This window comes from Salvia hispanica, unplaced genomic scaffold, assembly GCF_023119035.1.
Source record: "Salvia hispanica cultivar TCC Black 2014 unplaced genomic scaffold, UniMelb_Shisp_WGS_1.0 HiC_scaffold_1073, whole genome shotgun sequence".
NCBI lineage: Eukaryota > Viridiplantae > Streptophyta > Magnoliopsida > Lamiales > Lamiaceae > Salvia > Salvia hispanica.
Genome location: NW_025951331.1, coordinates 9,264 through 35,024, shown reverse-complemented (window position 1 = coordinate 35,024; position 25,761 = coordinate 9,264). Strand labels below are relative to the sequence as shown.

The 25,761-nt window shown below is 36.9% G+C and overlaps 1 protein-coding gene, 1 long non-coding RNA gene and 3 pseudogenes across 2 annotated transcripts; 2 read left to right on the top strand and 3 right to left on the bottom strand.

The window, feature by feature from the left end:
* The first annotated feature begins 421 nt into the window (after positions 1 to 421).
* On the top strand, positions 422 to 5,184 carry LOC125197911 (rab GTPase-activating protein 22-like). The gene is made up of 5 exons (XM_048096416.1): positions 422 to 914; positions 2,946 to 3,081; positions 3,166 to 3,215; positions 3,674 to 3,727; positions 3,885 to 5,184. The coding sequence occupies exons 1-5, from the start codon at positions 664 to 666 to the stop codon at positions 5,182 to 5,184; spliced, it is 1,791 nt and encodes a 596-aa protein (XP_047952373.1). The 5' UTR covers positions 422 to 663.
* Positions 1,066 to 1,508, top strand: LOC125197907. Its single transcript, XR_007172293.1, has 2 exons — positions 1,066 to 1,201; positions 1,353 to 1,508. It is a non-coding gene; the product is annotated as an uncharacterized LOC125197907 (long non-coding RNA).
* A 65-nt stretch (positions 5,185 to 5,249) lies between the features above and the next one.
* Positions 5,250 to 7,020, bottom strand: LOC125197906 (annotated as a pseudogene).
* An 11,270-nt stretch (positions 7,021 to 18,290) lies between these two features.
* On the bottom strand, positions 18,291 to 20,691 carry LOC125197910 (annotated as a pseudogene).
* A 1,950-nt stretch (positions 20,692 to 22,641) lies between these two features.
* LOC125197909 lies at positions 22,642 to 25,264 on the bottom strand (annotated as a pseudogene).
* Positions 25,265 to 25,761: the final 497 nt, after the last annotated feature.

The following is a 25,761-nucleotide window of genomic DNA, read 5'->3' as shown; positions in this document are numbered from 1 at the left end:
TAGTAATATAACCATATTCGAATGCATAACTAGAAACTATTTTTAATCTTAATTACTTGAATTTGAAACTTTGAATAGACTTTTAGTGATAAGTCTAAGAACATCACACCATGCCGCTCATGTCTCGTGCGACACGATTCTACAATGAATAGCTTGATAAAAGGTCGAAGATAAGATAAACTCAAAACACGTTCTCAATTTGAATGATAAAATTTTAGTATTATATAAAGTTGGAATTGTTTATAGTAATTGATAATCGAATAATGAATTTGATTTCGAGCCTAGTACGCAAAACAAGCCCATCACACTGTGGTTTAATTTTATTTTAACCTTAAACCATTTAATTAAAAGTTGTAATTTAGTAAATATAAATCGTCAAAATTATTGAATTTATAAGATGACACTCACACAAAGGTGGTAATGGTCATATCATAACGGTTCACACGGCGTCGTTTCACTCCCAATCTCTCTCTCTCCAAAAGCAAAACTCTAGAGAGAGAAAATCTATGGATACATAGATCGCATCATCGCAGAGAGAAGACAAAAGCCCTCAAAGGAGAAAAAAAAATGAAATCAAAATAAAAAAGTGGGAAAGGAGTGAAAGAAAAAGAGGAGAGGAGGGAAGCATTAAAGCGGAGGTTGCTGGTGGTATTCAGTTGGTTGATGGTGGATAATCAACAAGGCGTTCCCAGGGGCAGATTCGTCATTCCGCGCATCCACCCCATGCTAGCCGGCGGCGCCGCGGCGGTCCAAGCCATCGGGAGCAGAATCGGCGAGCTGAGCAGGGTGGTCTTCATCGGAGGCGGCGGCGGTGGAGGATTCTGGAGGGATGCGGCGTCCAACGGCGGCCTCACCCTCGCCTTCACGGCGTTTGCTGGCCTCGCCTTAGCCGCCGCAGTCTTCTACACTTCTAGGTAAAGAGCTACAGTGTCACAGGAAATTTTCTCAATCCGGTGTTGTAAACCCTAGGGAGACTTAATTTAATTAGATTAGGGCAAAAATTTTAGGAGTGATAACTCATAAAGACTTCATAGATGAGAGCTCTAAGACGAAGTCAGACTTCGTCAAAATCTTCGTCACCGTCTTCAAATACGTCGTCGTCTCCACCGTCTTCGTCGTGGATTCATTTGAGATCGGTTCTCTTCATAGTAGCTTCCTCCAACTCCTCACCAGCCTCTTGTTCTTCTTCCTCTTCTGACCGGTGAGTCTCTTCTTTCTCTCTCTAAATTAAAACACCTACTTAGTTTTTTTCTAATCTTTTAGTTCAGATCTTGAGTTTATACTTCCAAAACATGAGCTTTTTTCAATCTCATATCACTTACCCTACCATTCAATCTGCCGCTTCTTTGCAGCTCGATTCATAGCTGTCCATTTCTTCGTGTTGCTGGTCATAGCCCTACGCCTAGGTGTACGCTTCAGTTAGTTTAGTTGTTAGGATTGATATGTAAGAGTAATAAGTAGAGTATTAATTTGACTTGGTAATATGAAATATCTTTTTTTATTTGTCAGCCAAAATGGGCTAATATACTACTTTGAATGATCGACTGGTGTTGAATAATTAGTGCTTGATTAATAAAGCACTCATTCTTGCCCTTATATTGGATTTTGTCAAATTAAAGTGTAATCTATGCAAGGTCACCAAGGTTGTAAACTTCTAAATTTTGAGTCATTGTATTTACATTTGTAGTTTTGTCCAAGTAGGAAAAGGATATAGATGGGATGAAAAATAAAATCTCCCTCGAAGTAGAAATTGGTTATTGACCTACTTTCCAGTGCTGTACATCGATTTTCTCTGAAGCTTCTTTTAAGTCTTGATTCTTGAACAAGATGGAAGATCAAATTTTTACATCAAATCATGCTTTATAGACCTGGAACGTTTTGGGAGATTTAGTATGCGACCATAAATATCTATTTTTTCTCAATAATCTGAATACACTATTGTCTTTCAACATATTTTAAGGTGGTGATATAACTGGTTTTGTGCATGGCTGTGAACACTAAATCACTGTGATGTTTTGTGCATGGCTGTAAACACCAAGGTTGTGGACCTCATGCTCGAGGTTGAAAGTTGAGTCCAGAACCTCAATCAGAAAGTTGGCCGATTAAACTTTGTGATATCTAACAGTTGTTGTCTAGTTCATTTGTGTTATGACCTTAGCAATAGTTCATATTCAGCTACCTCAAGTTTTAATTCACCCTGCTAATCTCATCCAGTATCTATATTTTGCATCAATTCTTATTTTGAATGACAACATTATATATGAGTATATTATAGATATTCCACAGAACCAGTACTTTCACACTTCAAAGAGATATAACCATGCCAACATCTGAACCTGTTGATATTAGGCTCTTCCACGCCTTGTGTGAACTTATTTACCATTGTATATTTGTATTAGTTTTCTGAGAAGTATTTTGGTTGCTTTATTTAGGATGCAAGATGAATGAACCTTTCTCTTGGACGGCTACAAAGAAGCTAACAAATTTCTTTTTACTTTCAAGTTGCTACATGAAAAAAATATATCGCTACTGTGCTGGTTCTTGTATTAGTGGACAGTTAGCATCTTCTTTGAATATAAACCTTTAAACAAACATGTGGAATTTAAAGTAGTTCTCTGTAGTAGTTACTTGAGTTAGGAAGTTTTTTCAAATATCAGCTGGTCATTTTCTAATTGTTAACTGTTAAGTTATGGAACTTGATAATGCTGCATGCTCTGTATTGCTTTTCATCTCATACTTTTTCTGCGGAAGGATATGCTCTTTTCATCTCAAATTCTTTCTTTGGAGTTATATGCAGGCAGTGATAATTAGTAAATTTTGTCCTTATGCTACCAAACATGATTGTGCCCAATAATCTTGTGACTTGGGAACCTTGTACTCTTTCGATTTTGTTAACACGGCCTCTCATTGATCAAGTAATAATTGGTGATATTGCTAATTTTCAGGGGTCGCCTTAAATCCCCATGGTCCCGGAGAAAAAGGAAGCATATACTCTCACCTCAGCAGTGGAAAAGTTTGTTCACTCCAGATGGAAAGCTTCGTGACAATGGAGTTAAATTCCTGAAAAAAGTTCGAAGCGGAGTGAGTTATGCTTTCATATAGCTGCAAGTTAATTGTTGTAGTTGGTAACTGCTTGAGTTTGATTTTATACCTTGCTTTATGCAGGGTGTTGATCCTAGTATTAGGGGAGAGGTTTGGCCGTTTCTTCTTGGAGTGTAAGTTTACTCACTTCAGGAATAAGATATCTGAGTGGCAATGTTTTCTCATTTTCTGCTTGTGGATGAACATTGCATTAATAGTTTAATTTCTGTTTGTGAGATGTAAATAACTGAAGAGTAAGGGTAGATCAGGTCTCATGAAACTCATTGCTTCTTGATGTTTGTGTTTGCTTGTAATAAACCATTTGATTATTAATGTCTCTGAACATAGTTTTCGTGTTCCTTCTTTGGTCCAACAAAAGTTCCCTTATCCAGTCCTTAGCTTTAATGTTTAGGATGTACTGACCTCACTTCCCCTTCTTGAGGGTTAGTGCCATCTCTGTCATCAACATGCGTTTGACATTACTTAAATATATTTTGACCTGCCAATGTTTTACTTTCAAGCTTATTTCTGTATATCAAGAATATGCATATGGCCTAGTCATAATGATTATGATCTCGACTTCTTTCTGCAGCTATGACCTGAGAAGTACCAAAGAAGAAAGAGATACTACTAAGGTCCAGAACAGGTACAGTCATACAAACATGAGTTTGTTACCCATGTAGTGGACTCTATTCATTTTCTTTTACCTTTTTTTACAAAAATCTCCCATCCATTTATATGTTTAACTGATTAATAAGTCGATAAGGTTTGGCCGTAGATTTATTGGTTGTTACTTTTTGCAGAAAGGAATATGAGAAACTACGGAGGCAGTGTCGCCGGCTCCTTAAACATATCAGTGAACCTTGTAAGTTAAATGCAAATGGTGAAACAAGCAATGCTGGTGGTGGAAGTATCACTGAAGAGGTGGATTCTCCTTGCTCTGAAGAGGTGGTGAGTGCCAGAGGATCCCTTTCGAGTGAGGAAGCATTCGATAATAATGAGGAGGAATGTCATACCACCAACTCAATCATGAATGAATACGAGGGCTCAAAGAGAATTACAGATTCCAACGTCACCTCTGACTCAGAATCCTCAGACTCTGAATCCTCAGATGATCCTGAATTAAGTCAAACTTTCGACGTAACAGAAAGCACACAGGACCAGGACCCTGAAAATGACCTGTCCTCAAAGGAGGATTCGTCTCCTTCAAGCACGGATGTTCAGTCTCAACCCTTCAGTAGGGAAAATTTTGCCACCTGGCAGCGAATTATCCGGCTAGATGCTATTCGGGCCAATGAGGATTGGATATCATACTCCCCATCACAGGCTACGGTGACAGATGCAAAAGCCCATCGTGCTGCTGAAGCAGTGAGGCTGAAGGATTATGAACATCTCATTCCTAGCAGGATCTTCCATGCTGCTCGTTTGGTAGCCATTCTTGAAGCCTATGCAATGTATGACCCTGAAATCGGCTATTGTCAGGGGATGAGTGATCTTCTTTCTCCTATAATAGCTGTGGTGACAGAGGACCATGAAGCTTTCTGGTGCTTTGTGGGTTTCATGAAGAAGGCTCGTCACAATTTCCGACTTGATGAAGTGGGAATCAGAAGGCAGCTGAACATCGTCTCAAAAATCATCAAGTACAAGGACTCACACCTCTACAGGCATCTCGAGGAACTCCAGGCTGAGGATTGCTTCTTCGTATACAGGATGGTGGTCGTGCTCTTTAGAAGGGAACTAACTTTCGAGCAAACTCTATGCCTCTGGGAAGTCGTATGGGCGGATCAGGCTGCAATCAGAGCTGGTATAGGGAAGTCTGCTTGGAGCAGGATCAGGCAGCGGGCCCCTCCAACCGATGATCTCTTACTCTATGCAATTGCAGCTTCTGTCCTGCAAAGGAGGAAGCAAATCGTGGAAAAATACAACAGCATGGACGAGATTCTTAGGGAGTGCAACTCGATGGCAGGGCATCTCGATGTGTGGAAGCTTCTGGATGATGCACACCACTTGGTTGTCAACCTCCATGACAAGATCAGTTTCCAATTAGAAATCTTTGATTCCATCTGTAATTCTGTACCTCTACACTTGAAAATTTTCAGCTGAAGCTTATTTCATTTTGTGAACAATGAATTACTAATATCAAACGTTTATTGCAACAAGTGTCAAACTTGCAAAATATATTCAATTAGATTGAATTTATTCATTGTTAAAAAACACATTCAAACTCAAAAATATTCAACTGAAATACAGAGAGTATGTTAAAGTTCACATCCTCCTTGGGCAAGAGGAGCTAAGAAGCAACGGTGTGTCGCTTAAGACAACTTCTCTTTGGTGTAATGTCGGACAGCAAAGGCCAGACCCAAAATCAAGAGAGGCACGAGGAACTGCAGGATCTTGATCCCAAACTCGGATGTCTTGTTCGCATTGTAAGCAACGTGTGACGGAGGGGGGTAAGTGCGTTTCAAGGGAACTGTTGCGGGTCTATCTCCCCGATGTAGTACTGGTCCATCATCTTGTGAGCTTCATCGCTGTGCCCAATATCCTCAAAGTCATTGGTTGCGTCTTTACCTGTGATGCGCCAATAACTTCAAGAACCGATCTTTGTATTTCATGAGAACGATACGTGGCTGTGGAAAGATTAGATTACCTGTAGCTGCTAGTAGAACTTCATCACCTCCAGGATGATCATCCATGAATGGAGTCACATCATAAACCTGCATTTCGAATCAGCATTAACTTGAATAATTATGCAACCAAACAATTTATCAGATTTCAAGTATACACAAAATTAAGATTACAAACTTGAAATCACTGTGAACAATCTCCCTACCCCCCTCTCCTTCTCTCATTCACACACACACACACACAACAAAACTCAACTTTTGCTTACTATTATTATCTCTCTCTCTCTCCCTCTCTAAATTTACTTGACAGCTAAAAATAGCACAACCAATTAACTAAGCATGTATAGTTTGATCGTTATGATATGCATATCCAGTATTAAATCTACATAGTAGTAACAACACAAATTTCCAGATCATCCTGAAAAAAATTGAGCACCTCTCACAAAATTTTCACTCCTTCACCATTCACCAACATGAGTTATACTTCCTCCATTCCAGTAATAATAGATCGTTTCTGATTTCGTACGTTACTAGTAATAGAGTCTCAACACATTTCTCCACACCACTATACTCTCTCTTACTAATTATCTCTTCATTTGTCCACCTTTCTATTTTCCACTTTATTCTCCATTTACTTAATTCACTAACACAATTTCCTTAATCTTCGTGCCGAAAAGGAAAGCTTTCATTACTATAGAGCGGAGGAGTATTGAATTAACAAAATCAACAACACAACTTCACATATTATCAGCCTGAGCAAACTAAAAATAGCTCAATTGACCAATTTCTCTACGTAGTTATTCACAATAGCATCTTTCACCGTAGGAAAGGTGAAAACCGAAAGCATCACCCAATTAATCAACGGTAAAAACTTATAAAATTCGGAAAACAGAGTTTCATTGATAAAATTAAGAAAAATTAACAACGAGAACGAACTTGGGAAATGAATCCAACATTTTTTCCTGAAAAAAACGAAATCGAACCTTTCCACTGATAACGAGCCAACAATCCTTAGTCTTATTATGCTTCACAACTTCCTCAAACAAGTGAACTTTTGCACCGGACGCCATTGTTAATTTCCTCACGCAGCTGCAGAAAATCTCGCAACCAAAATCAAAATTCTCCACGATCAGCGCACAGCAGACAAGGAAAAGCGAAGATCCGAAGCAATTAGGCAGAAAAAACGAAGGAATCTCAGAATTGAAATCGAAAGAGAGGAGCTTACTCGAGAGAGAAGGTTTGACCAACTGGCAGGATTGACTCTCTCCAACAGCAGCCTGAGAAATGACTGTTTAGTATTGAAATCATCGATGGTGTTTATATTCATTATATGGTTGTGAAGAATTTGACAATTGGCCCCAAAAGTTGTCGAAAATTCACATTTAGGTTACTCTCTAGAAACTTCTAATATTGATTATGAAAACTGAATTACCGGTGAGTAATTATCTCTTATTTTCTTTTTTACTCAATATGTGAATAATTATCTGATTATCTTTATAAATTTTTGTAATGAATTCTATATTCGATTAACTCTTTCGGTTTCCATTTTATTATAAAAATAAGACGTAATAAATTAAATTTTTTAATATTCTTAAAATAAGTGATAAGCGAATATAACAATTAATGTAGGCAGAATTATGTCAGTTCTCGTTTGTATCATTAACAAATTGAGTTGATCGGGCCTACTTTTTTTTCAAATGCTATTCAATAAATGTAGGCAGAAAATTTGGAAAATTTTGTACTATTTTATTTTATATAATTTGGTGTTGGACAATATGAGGATTATAGTAATTGAGATGAATTTCTTCCTCTCACAACCAAATTATATCACTTCACATGAGACGAGATACAATTGTTGGAGATCGAAAATATTATGCGAACAACTAATTTTGAATTTGATTAAATGTTACAAAATCGATAAAATGGAAGAAATTCAAGTGAATGGAAATAGAAGGATTCTCCACTGTCGAGCTTGCTTCATTTCGAATCAAGATATAGTAGATAAATAAACACATTCCATTTCATTGATCGGCCAGGACATTCCTATGGCTAAACACCTAGGAAGACATAGAATGAACGAGAGTTGTTGAAAATAGGATATGGGATGACTTTTTGAAATTTTAATATTTTACTCTTGAATTTAAATAAGGAAATTTATGTCTTCGCCCTATAAAAGAAAGAATAAATCAAACTGAATACTGCACATATTCCCACCAAATATTTATATTGTGATGGTGTGAAATAAATACTGCAATGTGGTGATAGGAGGCATGCAATGAGGCATGTGTGTATAAAATTATTTAAGTTGTAAACATAGACAACATTTAAGAGGGCTTCATCTATAAATTTATTTATATTTGCATCATATGTGGTACATTATACAATAATTTTTCTTGAACAGTATCCAACACGCTAGACAACAATCTATATCATTGCTAACAACAATCTATATGCTGCTTTAACGTATTGAATATTGTTGTATAACGTTTATAATATTGTTGTATAAGTAGTGTACACAGTATCACTTTAAGAGGATTGTCATTTTAATACAAACATGCATCATATTCTATATATTTAGGTTGCGCATAAGTTTGATTAGTTAAAATGTAGTATGTTTTAAATAAGTTAGTGTTTGATTTGTTAAATAAATGAGGAAGATATCTCAACTTTGTGTTTTATCATTTTGAGACAATAAGTTGTAAAGTCTGGATAATTAGATTTTTCAATTTGACAATACGACATATTTGTTGTATGTTGACATCAAATATGAAAATCTAAATGTCTAGATTTTAGTTTGTGCAATTTGAAATTGATTACACCTCATAAGTTGCAATGTATTTAAACTAGTATCAACCCCGTGCGTTGCACGACCTACCTAATTTTAAATTAAAAAGTCAATTAAATAAATGAAATGAGAAAATATAAAATTATACATGGTTTATAGATCCCAAATAAAATTATACAAAATTTATAAAATATATAATATGTATGAAATAAAAAATTAAATAGTGACACAACATAAAAGAGTTTATTGACTATGCAATTGTACACATACTGATTGCCCGGTTGTTCAACCTATTATCAATCCAACCTTCCATCGGGTGAATCGAACTATATAAAATATAATATTTTTCAAATAACAAAAACATTAAAAATCTTTATAGAATATTAAATCTCGAAAAAAACATGAGGAGCATACATCATAGAAAGCTTAATATTCCACTCATACAACAATAATTTGAAAATTTTGATTTTTTTGTTCTAGATGATTTCCCCAACGGTTCTTCATCCCAAAAAAATGCATCCCAATAGGAACAATAAGAACTTATCCATGAAGCATCACCAATATTCGATATTCGCAAAATAATATACACAAACTATATTGACACAACTTTAGATGAATCAACACTCACCATAAATCAACAATTATCACGTTTAATAATCTTGCTAGGGTCAACAATTGCGCCAATAATATCTAAAAAAACATAGAAGTAGCAACAATGTTAAAAAAACAAATAACAATATTATAGTTGAGAGTAATATTTAAAATGTCAAATAGTGTCTCCTCAACTACATTATCAATCAGCTGATATATTCAAATGTCTTAAACGTTAAATTGGAGTAGAAAATAAAAACAAAATGACGATCAACACTCACTGCGAATCACAATTTTAATCTCAATGAGTGAAAATTAGATTATATAATAACCTTGCCGGGTCAATGATAACACCAATGGTATAAAAAAAAAAAAAAGTTGAGACAATGTTAATAATAATAATAATAATAATAATAATAATAATAATAATAATAATAATAATAATAATAATAATAATAAACAATGTGTATAATAGATTCATATAAATGTACTACTATCGATAAAGAGTAATAATCATATTGGAAGTAAAAATATCTTTGTACTACTATCGATAAAGAGTAATAATCATGTTGGAAGTAAAAATATCTTTTGCAAAATTCGTAATGCAATGAGAAAAGACAAAAAGGAATGAATTTTATCTAACCAATGATACGTATTTATAGGTAAAAAGTATGAAGAAACAATCATAAATTGATGGAATTATAACATTATTGACCGCCTTAAATTTACATTGAAAACCGATTGATTTGTTTAAATGTCATTTTTATTGCCTTTACGCTCTTACTTTCTTTAGTGGGATTAATTGATATTTATAACTTTTAAAAAATAAGATTAAAATGAAGGTTATAAATCTTTATGATTATAAGAGGGCATGTATTAAAAGCCGTATATGGAGCCATATTAATAATTAATACTAATATGTAAATGTAAAGTAGAATAATTCTCATGTTATAAATATATTAAAAAAAATTAAACATGCCACTATTTTTATATTATGTTTACCTTTATTATTTTTAATAACTCATAATCATAAAGATTTGTAACCTCCATTTTAATCCTATTACTTAAAAAGTATAAATATCTAAATTCATCCCACAACTTATAAATATTTCAAAATAAGGCTAAAACTCGCTTTTTATATTAAGTATAGATTATAATTGAACACAATTCACCTTATTAAAAACCATTTTTAACTGGGAAATGAGAAATGTGAGGGTGTATACGTAAATTGATGTTGACATGTTGTTAACTAATAACTGGGTTGAAATTTCAATACCAATAACTTAATCCAACAATTTGATTGGTAAGAAAAACTCTTGCAAATAAAAAACCAACATGAATTCTTCTATACTAGGAACAAAACAAATAAATGCAGATAATTAAACTCACGAATCAAATCTATATCTATCATGTATAAAAGGGGAGTTTTCCTTATTTAAAAATTTTTAAATTATGGGATGAATTTGAATATTTATAAGCTATGTCACAATCAATATAGAGAAGTGAAGGTTAGAAAAAATGGTTGGCTTGCCTATAACATATTCATATTGCATGTTCAATTATAGTACTTTGTAACGCCTAACTTGATTTGACTCCAACCTATTCATCGGTCAATTCGTCAATGATATAGTAATTTGTAACGCCTAACTTGATTTCAATGTAAAGAGACAAGTAAAAGGTGATCGTTTATATTTATGGTGTGGTGTGTTTGAATGCGGGCCAATAACTAGCCTTGATATTAGTCGTTTTGTATTTATAGATATGAAAGCGAGTTTTGGCCTTATTTAGAAATATTTATAAGTTATGGGATGAATTTGAATATTTATAAACTATGTCACAATCAATGTAGAGAAGTGAAGGTTAGAAAAAATGGTTCATCCATTGAGCTTGCCTATAACATATTGCATCGTTCAATGATAGTCCTTTGTAATGCCTAAATTGATTTGCCTCCAACCTATTGCATCGGTCAATCCGTCAATGATGTAGTAATTTGTAATGCCTAACTTGATTTCAATGTAAAGAGTCAAGTAAAGGTGATCGTTTATATTTATAGTGTGGTGTGTTTGAATGCGGACTAATAATTAGCCTTGATATTAGTCCGTCTTTGTATTTATGTAATCGAGTAATGGTCATATTTTAGCCGTTTTCATTTTTTTTCCGATTGAATAATTATATTTGTTGTCTCTCTCTTAGTACCAATGCTATATATATTCACGCACTAATATTAGTATTTTTGCAAGGTGGATTGCTGGGTTGGTGGATTATTAGGGGAAACATATTACTTCTAATGTTTCATTTAGGATTAGTAGAAACAATTAGAAGATCTTGTATATGTTTATAGGATATATTCTTATTGTTCATGAAAATAAAATGGATCGCAGTCGACGCCAAGCATGGGTGATACTACTAGTAAAAAAGTCAAGTTTGTCCCAATTGTGAATGAAATCTTGATTCCAACCTCCAGAAATGCTCAACAATTAAAATTTCATTTATTGTGAGGCCATTTCTACATAATATATGGACATTATTTAATAGCGTAAATGTAAGAAATACTCCACTGCTATAACAAGAGACGTGTACAAATATAGCTTGAAGAGCTTACGTTACGTGACCAATAAAGATACACAAATATATGTAATCAAATGTGTTACTTACTTAGCTTGCTGAATTCAACTTGTTTTTAGTTTTGCATCGTATCTGAACTCTGGCATTGAACAATCATCGTGACTCACGATATTCAATGTAAAAGAAAATGTGTTGCACATAAAATAAATAAATAAATTTGATATAATGCATCATATAAACAAATACTACAACATTATCTATCAAAATTACGGTTCACAAATGTTCTATCCATTTATATTTTACCGAGACAAATGTAACTTATAAACTGGATCGAATTATCTTTCAATGCCACTGGAAGAATTTGAGAGCTAAACTGGATCGACTATCTTTCAATGCCACTGGAAGAATTTTAGAGCTCTCAAATGACCGGGTTCAGTGTGAGTCTTCCAAGCCAAAATAATCATAAAAACCAAGGTCCAATTTTAGAATTCTTGAACGACCGACTCTAGTGCTACTAGAGGCCAATTATAATCATAAAAACATGCACATGTTTCATCTTTCTTGGTTACTAGACGCTCTTGTAAAATAGTTTAGCTTACATAAAAATGTGCTACAAATTGAAATTTCAAATAAAATATTTTCTTAATTTATATATATGCCGGTGAACATGGGCCAGCCCATATACAGTTGGGCCGATTAAGGGCCGGAGAACATCACTTCCTTCTTCAAATATAAATAAATTTAGTAATTATATTTGGGCAATATTATTTGTTACAAATAATGAATATCATAAATTAAATAAATAATATGGGAACGTTTCCATTACATGATCCAGTTAATCTAAATTGCGAGGCATACTATAAGAGCTCGTCGGGTAGCGGTGATCACCTCCAACATTTAATAAAACATCACCTAATACACCAAAGAAATGACATGTGGATATTATTTATAAATTGATAAAAATACTGCACTCGATTTACTCACGCCAAACACCCTTCTCCCTGTAAATCTCTCCCTTCCTCACAAATTGGCAACCACCATTAAATCTCTCTTTTCCCTCTAATTTTCAAGCATGCTTCCTATCCGAAACTATATTAATGGTTTATGATTAAATTCATGGTTATACAATGAACAAGAGAACAAATATGTAAAAAGAAAAGAGACGGAAAATTTTCAACATTGTTTTGCAAAGCTTTTGCATTATCTTCTTCAGAGTGCATGTGGCGGTACTTTCGAGTTTTGGTTTTACGTAGAGATCTTGAATAGAATTTGTAAATCTCTCGCTCGTTCTTTGTATTCAATTTTATTGCTTGAATTCGATTCGTCACCATCATCGGCTTCCCCAATGGAGGTCGTCGACTCTTTGAATTCCAGAACGGAGATCATTGCCGCGAAATTGAAGACGCCGGAATTTGAAGTTGTCCAGTTTAAATTGCTAGAATGCAAGTTTGAGTGGGGATGAGAGGTAGAGAATTGAATAGATTCGTCACCATCATCGGCTTCCCGCGGCGGAGGTCGTCACTCTTTGGAGAAGGAATGCGGTGGCTATTTTTATCAATTTATAAATAATATCCACGTCAATTTCTTGTTGGTGTATTAGGTGATGTTTTATTAAATGTTGGAGTGATCCGCACAGGTCTGTAGTATTGCAAATAATTAATATGGATGTATGGTTAAAAGCTTTCATGACTTTATGGGCAGAATTAGATGTTGTTTGGTTCAACCCAAGCAATTTGTTAAGTTCATTTCTATTATTTGCTGAATTGGAGTAGCCTGAAACATAAAAGGGCCATAACTTTAATACCCCTCTTCATTTCCAAATTCCAAAGTAAGCTAAACTCAAAATGCAACAAAGTGAGAGCTGAAGCAAGAAGGTAGTTTCTTGATTCGAATTGGGAAGGAGTATATGTACAAAATGTGAACAGAATATCATGGACAACATTACTCCATTCACAATTGAAAATCAAAGACCACAAACATCAATGTTTAGAGAAACAGTTCAAATCGAATCATGCACATATTAAGCAGATGCACCAATCGGTAGAAATTGTCAAACAAATAATTCAGCATATGCACTCGAATTTCGCAAAAAATTCGCGAGTCAAAGTAAGCCAGGCAACCATGTCGTGTTTCAGCAAAATTTTCACAAATTTTTTCCCCCAATGCCCAAATCAATCAAGATGCACCAACGAAATCGGAGTTTGTAAACCAAATTCCCAAAAATAGAATCGAACAAGAACCCATAAAAGCCGAAAATCGGTCCCTAAAACCGTCGAAATTGACAATTCAAAAAAAAAATCAGACATTTGAATTGGAATTTACCGGAATTTGGTCAGCCGCTCGATGAAAAATTGGACCTCCAACGGTAACAATTTGAAGATTTCGAAGAGCAAATTCGAACAATTGCTACGTTTTCGCCAAATCTAAATGCCGTCACTTATACTGGCTCCACACTCGTTGAGTTGACACCCATCGCGATAGTTGTAGATGTAGGTGGAAATCCGCTTGGGTATACGGTCTGCCGAAAAGTTTGCTTGCTACCAAACACCGAAACAAAGTGAGGAGGAGGGTGTTTAATTTAATTTAGGCGTACAGGCGAGCCCATACAGTGATCAAGTCACAAAATACAATTTAGTCGATAAAATATACATATTTTAATAGAATAATAGGTCGGGAATTTAAGTCGATCAATATACGAATGTTTGTATGTATAAATTGAACATACTATTATTTATGAAGTTTGTTTTAATATATGATAATGATTTATTAAAGATATGAGAAGATTGCGATCTCTTGAGGTGGCCAAAACCAACCTAACAATTCCTCACATCACTTTCATGATTCCCCTATTTCAATCACAGCCTCACACACTATTGTTCGCACAAACAAAACCAAAATCACATAGTAGTAGTATTTCAAGATTAAAATATAATGGACACAACAACTATCTTCGTATTATAAATATGTGATTCAGCACCAATATAATAATATACATATAATGATGCCCAAGATGATGTAACAATACTTTTTTTATCAGTACTTAAATAAATAAAAAGAATCATAACTTTAAGATGGATGTAACAATACTTTTTTAGTACTACTAGTACTTAAATAAATAAAAGAGAATCATACCTTTTCATTGATATCTGATAAACTATACTATAATTCTTTAAATTAAATTATAAATTAATACGAGTAGTAACTTTTATTCTACTTAATCGTCCAATAATATTCAAATTTAAAATTAATATAATAAAATCAAGTTTAACAATAAAATGACATTGCTTTTTTTATTAAATGTCACCATACTCTATGCTAATATATCTATCTAAAACGATGCGAATTTTTTTTTTTTTAATTATTATTATTATTATTATTATTATTATTATTATTATTATTATTATTTCATAGTATTAGTTTCAATTCCAATCATCACAGGATAATTATGAAATAGGAGTATTAAAATGTTCCAATTTTATATTTTGGTTTAAAAATTATGAGATCGACTCGAAATCAAGAAAAAAATATGACTCGAATGACAATTTTCTCTTAAATAAAAACTACTCCATATTTATTCATCTAAAAATGAATAAGTAAGAGGAAAACAGAAAAAAAAAAAATTGGAAAAAAGTATTAGAAAAAGTGGAAAACAGTTAATAATGAGAAATTCTATTAAAAAATAAAAATGTACACACAAGCGTATAAAAAATAGTGATCATTATTTTATTTAATTTTATTTTTCAGTGTGTATTGTCATTTAATAAAATGATTCATTATTTTAAAAATGAAAAGAGTCTGAAAAAGAGAGGCAGAGAGAGATATAATCATTGTTGAGAGGCAGCAATGGAGGAGTTGTTGGAAGACAGACGGTCAACCGCCATGTCCACCGGCAACCCCTCCTCTCCCTCCACTCTCCGCTTCCTCGCCTTCTCCGCCCCACCCGAATCCGACCCGCTCGAGCTCCACGAGAGCGACGTCGTCTGGTCCTTCTCCGTCTCCCCCGCCGCCGCTCCCCCTCCTCCGCCGCCGCAGCACCACCACCACCGCCGCCACAATTTCAATCCGGCGACCTCCGGCCTCTCCGCCGCCCTCTCCGACGACCACCGCCACCTCATCCGCCGCAAATCCACCGTGATGCTCGCGCCGGCATCGAGGAAGGAGGAGATTCCCAATCCTCCGTCGAGGCTCCACCAATCGGCGCCGATGAACGTGCCGCAGTGGCCGAAGGAGCTCCGCCGCAGATGCGTGAACACCGATTTCGACGGGATCGACGAGGCGGAGGACAACGACGGCGGCGATGACGAGGAGGAACAGGAGGAGGAGATTGTGCCTCCGCACGTGATCGTGGCGAGGTCGCACGTGACGTTCTCGGTGTTTGAAGGCGCCGGGAGGACGCTCAAGGGCGCGATCTGCGCCGCGTCCGCAACGCTGTGTTTCAGAAAACAGGTTTTATCGATTGAAAATTGGGGGAAAAATTGAACGAAAATAAGCTAAAATAAATTATTAGCTGCGATTTTGACGATGAATTTCTGTTGTAATTTGTAATTTATTTATATATTATGAATGCTATGAACATGTTCGTGTTGGGGACACAATTACAGCCTCTTTTTATCTAATACAGCTTATTACTGTTGAGAGATTTTTGGATTATTATTTAAATTATCATATCATGTTATTGGATTTTTGTTTCTCTCTGTAATTGTACTGATTTATTGTTTAGACAGATTGTGATTTTGTAGGAGGAGGAGCCTTTAACCATTAGTTTGATGTTTAACCACTTAGCCTTGAAATTCATCATTCATATTAGAAAAATCTCTTGTATAGTTAAATTCTGGAGTAGTATTGAAGGTTTGAGCAGTTTTGGAATGCTCTTAAATGTGTTGTATCCATGGATATTTGTTATGTTTGTGATTGGAAACGCCTGCGCTAAATTCTTGAAAGCAAACTGATGGATGCATACGAAGTTAGATCTATGGCTGTGGAGATGTTTCATGGTGCGTTTGTCGTTGCAAGAAGAGCTTAGATTGCGCTGGTAAGCTCTCCACTTCACTTTGAGAAGCATGGTTATTTGAGATTAGTGAATTTAATTTTGACTTTTTTGGTTTTTTTGTTTCCTTGATGAGGCGCTGTATAAGAAGTTTGCTGTGGTTTCTATAGTTTTGGAGATGATTTGGTTTCATATTATAAATGGTATTGTGTTGATCATCTGTAGCATATATCTCCGCCTATCAAAGAAGGCTGATGCTTCTCATTAAGGAGAAAGTAAATTACACGACTGGCTATGGTATTTGATGATGATTGAAGGCATCTCATTTCCGTGCAGTTAGCTTATGTTTCAGTGTTATCATTGATCGGATAAAGAAACGCACATTAAAATCTCGTCTTATCCTAGTCCTGCTATACATGTTCTTCATTTTCCTAGCAGAGCACAAGTTCGTGCCAACTGCCAACTAAGGCACGAGTCTGAACTATAAGGTTCAGATCATCACCCTTGATCTCAAAGGTATCTCCGAATTCTCTGTATCATAGAATTTGTCCCCCTCTTCTGGATTTTCGGATTATGATTGAAATCAGATAGGTGAACTGTGTTTATTCTGTCGAGAATTGGGTTCTATCGTGTGTATTCGTGGCTCCTTACTTCAAATTTCGAAATCAGTTGAGGTAAAGCTTATTCATGGGGAGAAATAAGAGCCAATTCAACAGATAAAATGTTGTACATAACATTTATTTGTGGTTGCTATTCTTGGGTATGAAATAAGATGCTTTTCTTTTTTGATATCTTGAGTTTGACTCTAATTTGCCTTTTCCCATCACATCTTAGCCGTTTTTGTCTCCTTTCCAACAATAAGAATATTAGGTTAAAAAAGACATTTATGGATATATGAATCTGAGATTCTCAGTGCTACACTGAGGGGCATCATTAGTGAGTTGACCCCGAGCGGGAGGACAGGGCCGTGTCATGGAGCCGTGTCCTCGTTGGGTGTCCGGGTTTTTTTGAGATGCTACACCGAGTAAATTTGCCCATCATCCATCATCCGTCGATGGATACCCCTGAGTGAGAGATAGAAAAAAAACCAATGCATAGTCATAATAATTTGTTTAAATTATATTCCATTTTCTTATGTACTATAAAATCCATGTGTTATTGGGATTTTTCAAAGGAGAAAAAATTGAAGCACTTAATAGTAGCCTGATTTTTGAAATTGAAAGATTCTGTCTCTTTGAGTTGTTGCTTGCACATGGTTGGGGGATCTCACCATTGATAGTGTGCTTTTCTTAATATCAATTTTCCACTTTGCATCATGGAATATGTATGAAATTAATCATCCACTCCCATCTCATTAAAAGTAAAACACTTTTTGGCTCCATTTTGGTCTCATTAAAAAGTTAGAACATTTTTTTTTGCGTGTGATTTTACTCAGTATTGTTTAATGATATGGTAGATTGTAGCGCGACTTAAACTAAGAGAATGGTTTTTCCCCTTTTTTGGGAAATATGTCATTTTGAGCCAAGTAACTCAAAATGAAAATATATCGCTTGTGGAAAAAAAGCAGATAACTAAAAAGGAATTTCCCAAAAATTTTTTTTTATTACACTACCCCATTTTAAAACTACAAAACTATCACCTAACAATCCTAAATAAGTCATGATGTTGTCCCAGGAAAGAAACTCATACAAATTGGTGGATTAATTTTTTTGCCAAAGCAAGAATACAAAAAGGGGCCAAAATCCACAACCCATCACCACAAATCAAACCTGATGAAAACCGCGGAAAACCATCAATCCAGCCTCCTTCCTATCTATTCTTTTTCCAAAAAACACCCCCAAGCCCCCTTTTATACACATGTCGATGGCAAACCCACCCCCCGAGGGGGAAACGGCACGGCCAGGCCATGGGGAGAGGCACGAATCTCCCGCGCCCCGGCCCCTTTTCCCTCCCCGGTTCGCCAACACGGCAAACCCCAAAAAAACCCGAACACAACCGCAGGGCAAGGGCGGGGGAAAAAGGGGAGGGGCCCCCCACCCCAAAGAATCGCCATTTTTCGATAAAAGGAGCGCAGGGCGCCTTGTAGGGCTATCCGGGTCCCGCATCAAACCGCCTTGTAGAAGAGGAAGAATTTGAGGGGCCCCACAACGCCCCCGATGGCCGCCCCGACCGCCTGGCTAAGGAGCATCGCGCGGGGAGGTTAGCGAAATGCCCGGTTTTCATGTCTTGCATTAGGTCCGACGAAGGGAGACCATCGACCACAAAACCGCACCCATCACCCCGGAAAACCGCGCCATTCTCCCCCCCCGCCAAGAGCCGCGGGGAAAAAACAGGGCGACCTTGCCGAAATTAAACGACATTTTCATGTCCGGGCCCGGGCCCCGTATGCTTTGCAAAAGCTCAGAGACGGCGCGAAGAGGGCCGCCCGGCGATGTGGTACCACTTGAGCTGAGGGAAAAATTTGGGATTATTATGCCCGAGATGACCGAAAAAAAAATGTGGCCAAAAACATGACACCCAGAGCGGAATGCTCCCCCTTCTTGAATACCCTTCCTCCAAACCCCGGGGGCCCAGATTGGTTTTTGTCGCCCTCGACTTTTGCCATCACGGTCCGCATGCTCGGCGGGAAGGTTTTTTAACGAAGTTATAGAGGCCATCACCAAGAATTAGAAAATTGAAATGAAAACCTATGAAGAACACACATGTTAGGCTTTTCTTAGGTCAGATAACTCATTCAAAAAACTATAAAAAGATTTATCTATCTTAGCAAAGGGAAAAAATAACAAGATAGTACATAGATGCATATTTTGTAACCATTAACTCTTCATGCTACTTTTTTTTGATGTTTTTGGGGAACCAATCCCCTTGCGTCGGCCTATCAACGGCCACATTCCCCCCAGGGCGGGGCGGCTCCGGCAACGACACGTTTTTACTAGGAGAACAGATCATTCCGGGCCCCCAAAATAGGTCATGCTGAAGTCGAAGAAAAAACTTTTAGAAATCTCAACGTTTCCCAAAATAGCTTCCAAACGAAACTCACGAGACCGAAAAAGGTGGTTTTTACCGTCGGAAACTCCGCTCCAACCCAAAAAATCAAAGGGGAAACCGCAAAGGGCCCCCAACCCAGAGAACCACTGGGAAAAAGCTCCACACGAAGCTGAAGGGGGGAACTTCACGAACCCCCGAACCTGTTTCCTGAGTGAAACGAAAGCCATTTATCTAAAACCCCACACACAAGGGTCGTAGTCTATGGCAAGAAAGAGGAAGAAAGGCCTACTTGGCCATCTTGTCTCCTTTTTGGGGTGTGGAATCCATTGATGAGAAGAGAAAGGGAGCCCCCTGGGGTAGGGAAAATTTTTAGTCTATGATCATCATCTGTCACAACACCAAAAAAGCCCCAAAAAATTTAGATGATCATTATTTTTTTTTCCAATGTTAAAAAAATTAGCATTTTTTTCTCAGGGGGAACCAATGCTAATAGCCCAACAAAGTCAACAAACAAGAATCCCATCATCCAATCGAGCTTTGGGGTTTCCTTTTTCTGTAAGGAACCCCTCTGTATCCTCCTTGCCTCTGATATCTTTCCCACTTTAAAGACAACAGGAAGGATGCACAGCCACCTAATGCCAAAAAAACATAGCGTATGAATTAAACACAAAATCAAATGTTCACAAGAAAAAAAGGATTGTTCCAAGATGCTGGGAAACCTCCGTAAGAGGGATAAACCACTGCCCCACGTCTGGGTCACCGTGTTCTCCTGCCCCAGTGAACGGTTTTGGAGTGAAATTGGGTTTTTTGGGGAAATTTATCCATGTTCGCATGAAGAGAATGCAAGAAGCGCAGCTGAGACGTTGAGGTTTTGGGACTATCCCGATTGTGAGATTGAGTTTCATCAACACGACACTGAAATTGTTCCGATGAATAAACCAGCAATCATTCCCAATAGTGATCTGTTTCTTCCCCGGCGGAATCCTCTTCATGTCATCCGGCAGCTCATCATTCTCATCCAAACTCAGAGTCTCAATCTCTGTGTTTTCACCTTTTTCACCATTCTCCATTTCTATATCCAATTCAACCACAATCACAATCAAAAACTGAACTAAGTTGTTTTTTCTTAACAACAAATGGCAATCCAAATTAGATGAAGATTTATAGGGAAAAAAAGGTTTTTTGGGAAAAAAAAGACAGGTCTTTTTTTTTTTTCATAATTAAAATTTTAAGAATTCAACCGAATGAATGCTAAAATGATTTAATTAGTTTTGCAAGGGAAAAAAATTGTTTTTTTCTTCTATCATAATCAAGAACCCAAGGGAAATTTAACAGAAAAATACAAAAAAGATCATTTGCATGAAAAATTTTGGTTTGCAAAAAAAGACTGTTTTTTTTTCTTCAAAAATCAAAAACCCCAAGAATTCAACATGAATAAATTTTTCTAAATGATCATTTGCATATAAAAATTGGTTTAGCAAGAAAAAGACTGCTTTTTCTTCTTCTACTTTTAATCAAAATTCAATCTGAATAAATACGAAAAAGATCAACCCTGTAAAAATTGTACAAATTGCCCGAAACCAACCTGAATTTAACTTTAAAAAGTACAAATGTAGTACAAATTCAGTAGAAATAGATATTAGATAGACTTAGCTCTAAATAAAGATAATTGAGTTTGATGGATTCGATATTTAAGGATTATGTTGTAATAATGACATAAAAAATGATGGTATTCTAAGAGTTTTTGAGGATACAAATAGTGGAAAAATTGGTTATGAGAACATGCATATTTGTGTTCAAATACATATAGATTTCGGTGCGAAATTGTCGTTTATATATATGGAGCGTGCAAAACGTTTTCATTCCCCTTGTAAGCACGAGCTAAATGCGTCTGTTGTTGACGTGGAAATGCCACGTGAATGAAGAAATTAAATTTCATTATTTCTATTTATAGATTATAAATCTCCTTCATTCATTCATGTCATCATGAAATTATAGTTGAAGTTTGAATTAATTGAAATTATAGTCCAACACTTTATAACATTACTATTATTTGGAAATTGACTAGAAAATTGTACATTTATTTGAGATGAATGGGGCCATGAATCATTATTTATTTAAAATTTTAGGTAGATAAATAACACAAATAAATTCTCACTGAAATTTGATAAAAGAAAACTTCAAACCTTTTTTAGATTAACAGCACAATACAATGATGTGATTGTGACTCAAATAATTAAAATCGCCTCGTACTACTTGAGTCGAATTCCATTTGATCAACTGCTCATAACACATAAACCAAATGTTCAAAGCAAAAGGAGGATAATCTGAATCAAAACCAAATCAGTGTTTGAACAAAATATATTGTTCAAGAAAGAGCAAAATATATGGAACCAAAACCAAATCAGTGTTTGAACAAACAAATGAGCAAAGCATGACACAAGACCAAGCCAAATGTGTACAGGGCATTCTTCGAAGATGTATCTGACATAGCAACAAATGTCGATTAACATTAAAAAATGATTTTGCAATAAAGGACTAGTTTTAACTATCGTAATCAACACAATCAAGAACTGAAAGAAATCATTATAACTAAAAACAAAAAATGATCGATTGCATGCATAAGTTTTACAAAAAAAATCATAATTGTTGGTTTTGGACTTTGGTTGCGGGTTTGGCCTAATATATTGATTTATATTTTATTTTCTTTTCTTTTCTTATTTCTCGATTATTATTTATTACCACGTGAACAAAATATCATCAGATCTAGATGATGTATCCACATACCAGAACGTGCAAAACCGTTGTCATAATCTAAATAGATTGCGTTAGGTATTTTGTAATGCAAAATAATTTGTTTTTATAAAGAACTCACAAAAATTACATTTAGTATTCTAGTATACAATTTCTTTCCAATGAAACCAATCTTCTTATTCAAATTTATATTTCTAAACCAAAATATTGTCGTTGTAAAAGGCTCAGTTCAAAACTTAAAAAAAGAGCAACTCTAGTAACCATTCAAAACTACAAGTAGAAGACCTTGATAAGTGGAATCAACAGATCAACCTCAGTTCATGTGCTGCATCCTCCCGCTCTCGCGCCGGCATACGGATCGATCGTGGCGTTTATGACAGCTGGCTTCCTTGCTGAGAAGGTATCAGCAAGCGCAGATTTCAGCTCATCGGGAGTTCCAGCAAGATAGCCCTTTCCCGAATGCTTCGATGAGGATGTGGTATGTGCACCGGGAACAAAGGATGTTGGGGCAGGATCATCCTTGTAAGGCCCTGTTATCTCCTCTGGGTTTCTCCGGTCACCGCCATAAACTCCACCATTGTTGAAGACGATTATCACCACGGGCAGTTGATATCTAACAAGCGTCTGCCAAGGCCAAATAAAACGTACACTGCATTAGTACTCGAAAAAATTGCAGGTTCAGACTATTGGAGCCAAAATGATAATCGGATAGGCGGATAGCCATGCTATCACACACAACGGACAACTTTCACGTTTCCACAAAACATAAACAGTCACATAAATTCATGAAGTGTATGTAAATGTGTCTGGAAATTTCTCCGTGGGAGCTAAAAGCATCCTTTTGTCAAATTTCATGGCTAGAATCCTGATGAAAAGATTTGATTGTTTGAGCTATACTACATCTAGCTAGAGATTTCAATTATCGTAACGCCGGATCTAATGTGTTAACAGTTTTCCTCTGCTAGAGTGCAATTAGCAGTATTATGAACAACTTAAAATCACTTCATAGTGCACGATTCTCGTCCTCGTGCAATTGCAGAAACATCGAAGAACGAACGAAAGAAAAAGCATCTTGCTAATTGTTTCTAAGATTCAAACTTGAAGAAATTACTTGGAAATTGGTGGCAAGAATGAGACTTAGAGAACAGGGCATACATGATATACGCGACTAATATCCATCGACACCCCAATTCGCAACATAGAATCATAAACATAGGAGCAACATATTTCACAAATTTATGCATTCAGTCTAGTCTAAACTCAAAGAAGATTAAGATCATGTTGAAATTGCAATTCAAGAAAAGTTACAAGCAATTCATCACTATAACAAGTTAAGCAAATGAATAGTAAAAAATGCACTCAACTAGTTCACTAAATATCTATGTTCTTCAATTCTCAAACATAAGCCATATCTATACATTACCTCAAAACACATCAAGAAATTTGAAGCTGAATTAAACACTAAGTGAAATGAAAATAAAATGTACCTCGACTTCCATAGCACTGAATCCGAATCCAGAGTCCCCTTCAACAGCCACCACTAAGCGATCAGGCGAAGCCACAGCAGCAGCAATGCAATATCCAAGGCCGACGCCCATAGTCCCCCACGTCCCAGCATCCAACCTCGTCCTCGGCTCTGTCTGCACAAGCACGGATCGCCCCACATCCATAGTATTAGCCCCTTCCGAGACCACCACAGGCGCGGGACTCCCACCCCCAAAATCGCATCCCTGATAATCTTCATCGGTGTCAAGAAATTGAACGGCACCACAACTTTCGACAACTGGACCTCCATCTTCGCCACATTATCTTTCCCCTTGTTCCTCACAGCCTCAACCCATGGATGATTCTTCCCCAAACAGAAGGGATCATCCTTGATTTGCTTATGAATCAATCCCAAAACCTCTTTAGCATCTCCCAAAATCCCTAAAAACGGCTTCCTCAGCTCAATCTCCTCCTCACACACGTCGACGATGATGAATTTCACGTCTTTCGACCACTTAGGCGGCTGGCCGAAGTGCAGCAGCCAGTTGAGGCGCGCGCCAACGACTAATGCGACGTCGCATTTCCCGATCGCGAGTGATCTGGCGGCCGTGGCCGCCAGCTCGTGCTTATCGGAAATCAGCCCCTTCCCCATCGGGGTCGGTAGAAATGGAATTCCGGTGCTCTCCACCAGCTTCGTCAGCTCAATTTCGGATTTGCATAAGCCGCCCCTTTCCAAACACGATCAACGGCCTCTGCGCTGACCTAAGCAGCTCCACCGCCTTCTCAATTTTCGAATTGTCGATTCTAGGGTTTCCGATTAGAGATTTATCTCGAGAATTTAGGGCTTCTGCGATCAATCGCTCCGCCTCGGCCTCATCAACACTCTGGTGAAGCACATCGGTGGGGAGATCGAGATAAGTCCCCCGGGGCGGCCGGCGACGGCCCAATCGACGGCGCTGAAGACGGATTTGGGGATTTCGGTGATATCGGTGGCTTTAGCGGAGAATTTGGCGAACGGTTTAACGGCGGCGATTTGATCGAGCTCCTGGAAATCGCCGCGGCCGGCAAGGCTCTGATCGGAGGAACCGGAGATGAGGAGCATCGGCCAGGCGTTGGCGGAGGCGTTGGAGAGGCCGGCGAGGGCGTGGACGCAGCCGGGGCCGGAGACGGTGAGGAGGACGCCGGGGCGGCCGGTGAGGTAGCCGTAGGCGGAGGCGGCGTAGCCCGCGGACTGCTCGTTGTGGAAGGCGATGAAGCGGACGCCGAGGGCGACGGCGCGGTTGGCGAGGGAGGTGACGGGGATGCCGACGACGCCGAACATCCTGTCGATGCCGGCGCGTGACAGGCACATCGACACCAGCGCGTTGCCGTCGATCATCTTTTGACGTCAGCTTCCGCCATTAGAGTGAGAATTTGGGATGAAATGAAATACTAATCCTACGAGTTTAAAAATAATTGTATATGCACCAAGATTCAATTTTGATTCTTGCACGTGAAGGCAAATGAAACATTGGTCACGTTTTTGGATGATATTTTGGTACGTTGATCTCTACCTCTTTCATCAAATATTTTGAAGAATTTGGAGAAGATTTTCGAATTCAATGTTAATTTCATTTGTCTAACCTTATGATTTGATAAAATATCTTTAGTAGAATGGGGTATGACAAAATGCTGACCTAAAATGGACTAATGCTTTTAAAAATAAAAAGAAAATATACATAATTCAAGTCCATGAAAACTCAAATAATTGTTCCATTATGTCCAATTTTTTATCGGGTCGAATTTAAAAATTGTTTAATTTTATAAAAGAAAGCAGTAAAAAGAAGTTAATAGAATATGAATAGTAATTATACCAAAATTTTTAATATTTTTGGTAATAGTAAATAGGGTCTTGTTTGGCC

What these genes read in the sequence shown, in the direction of transcription:
- LOC125197911 (XM_048096416.1), top strand. Translation starts at nt 664, where the DNA reads ATGGTGGATAATCAACAAGGCGTTCCCAGGGGCAGATTCGTCATTCCG. An exon ending in GCAGTCTTCTACACTTCTAG is followed by an intron (nt 915 to 2,945) that starts GTAAAGAGCTAC and finishes GCTAATTTTCAG; the next exon opens with GGGTCGCCTTAAATCCCCAT. An exon ending in TGAAAAAAGTTCGAAGCGGA is followed by an intron (nt 3,082 to 3,165) that starts GTGAGTTATGCT and finishes TGCTTTATGCAG; the next exon opens with GGTGTTGATCCTAGTATTAG.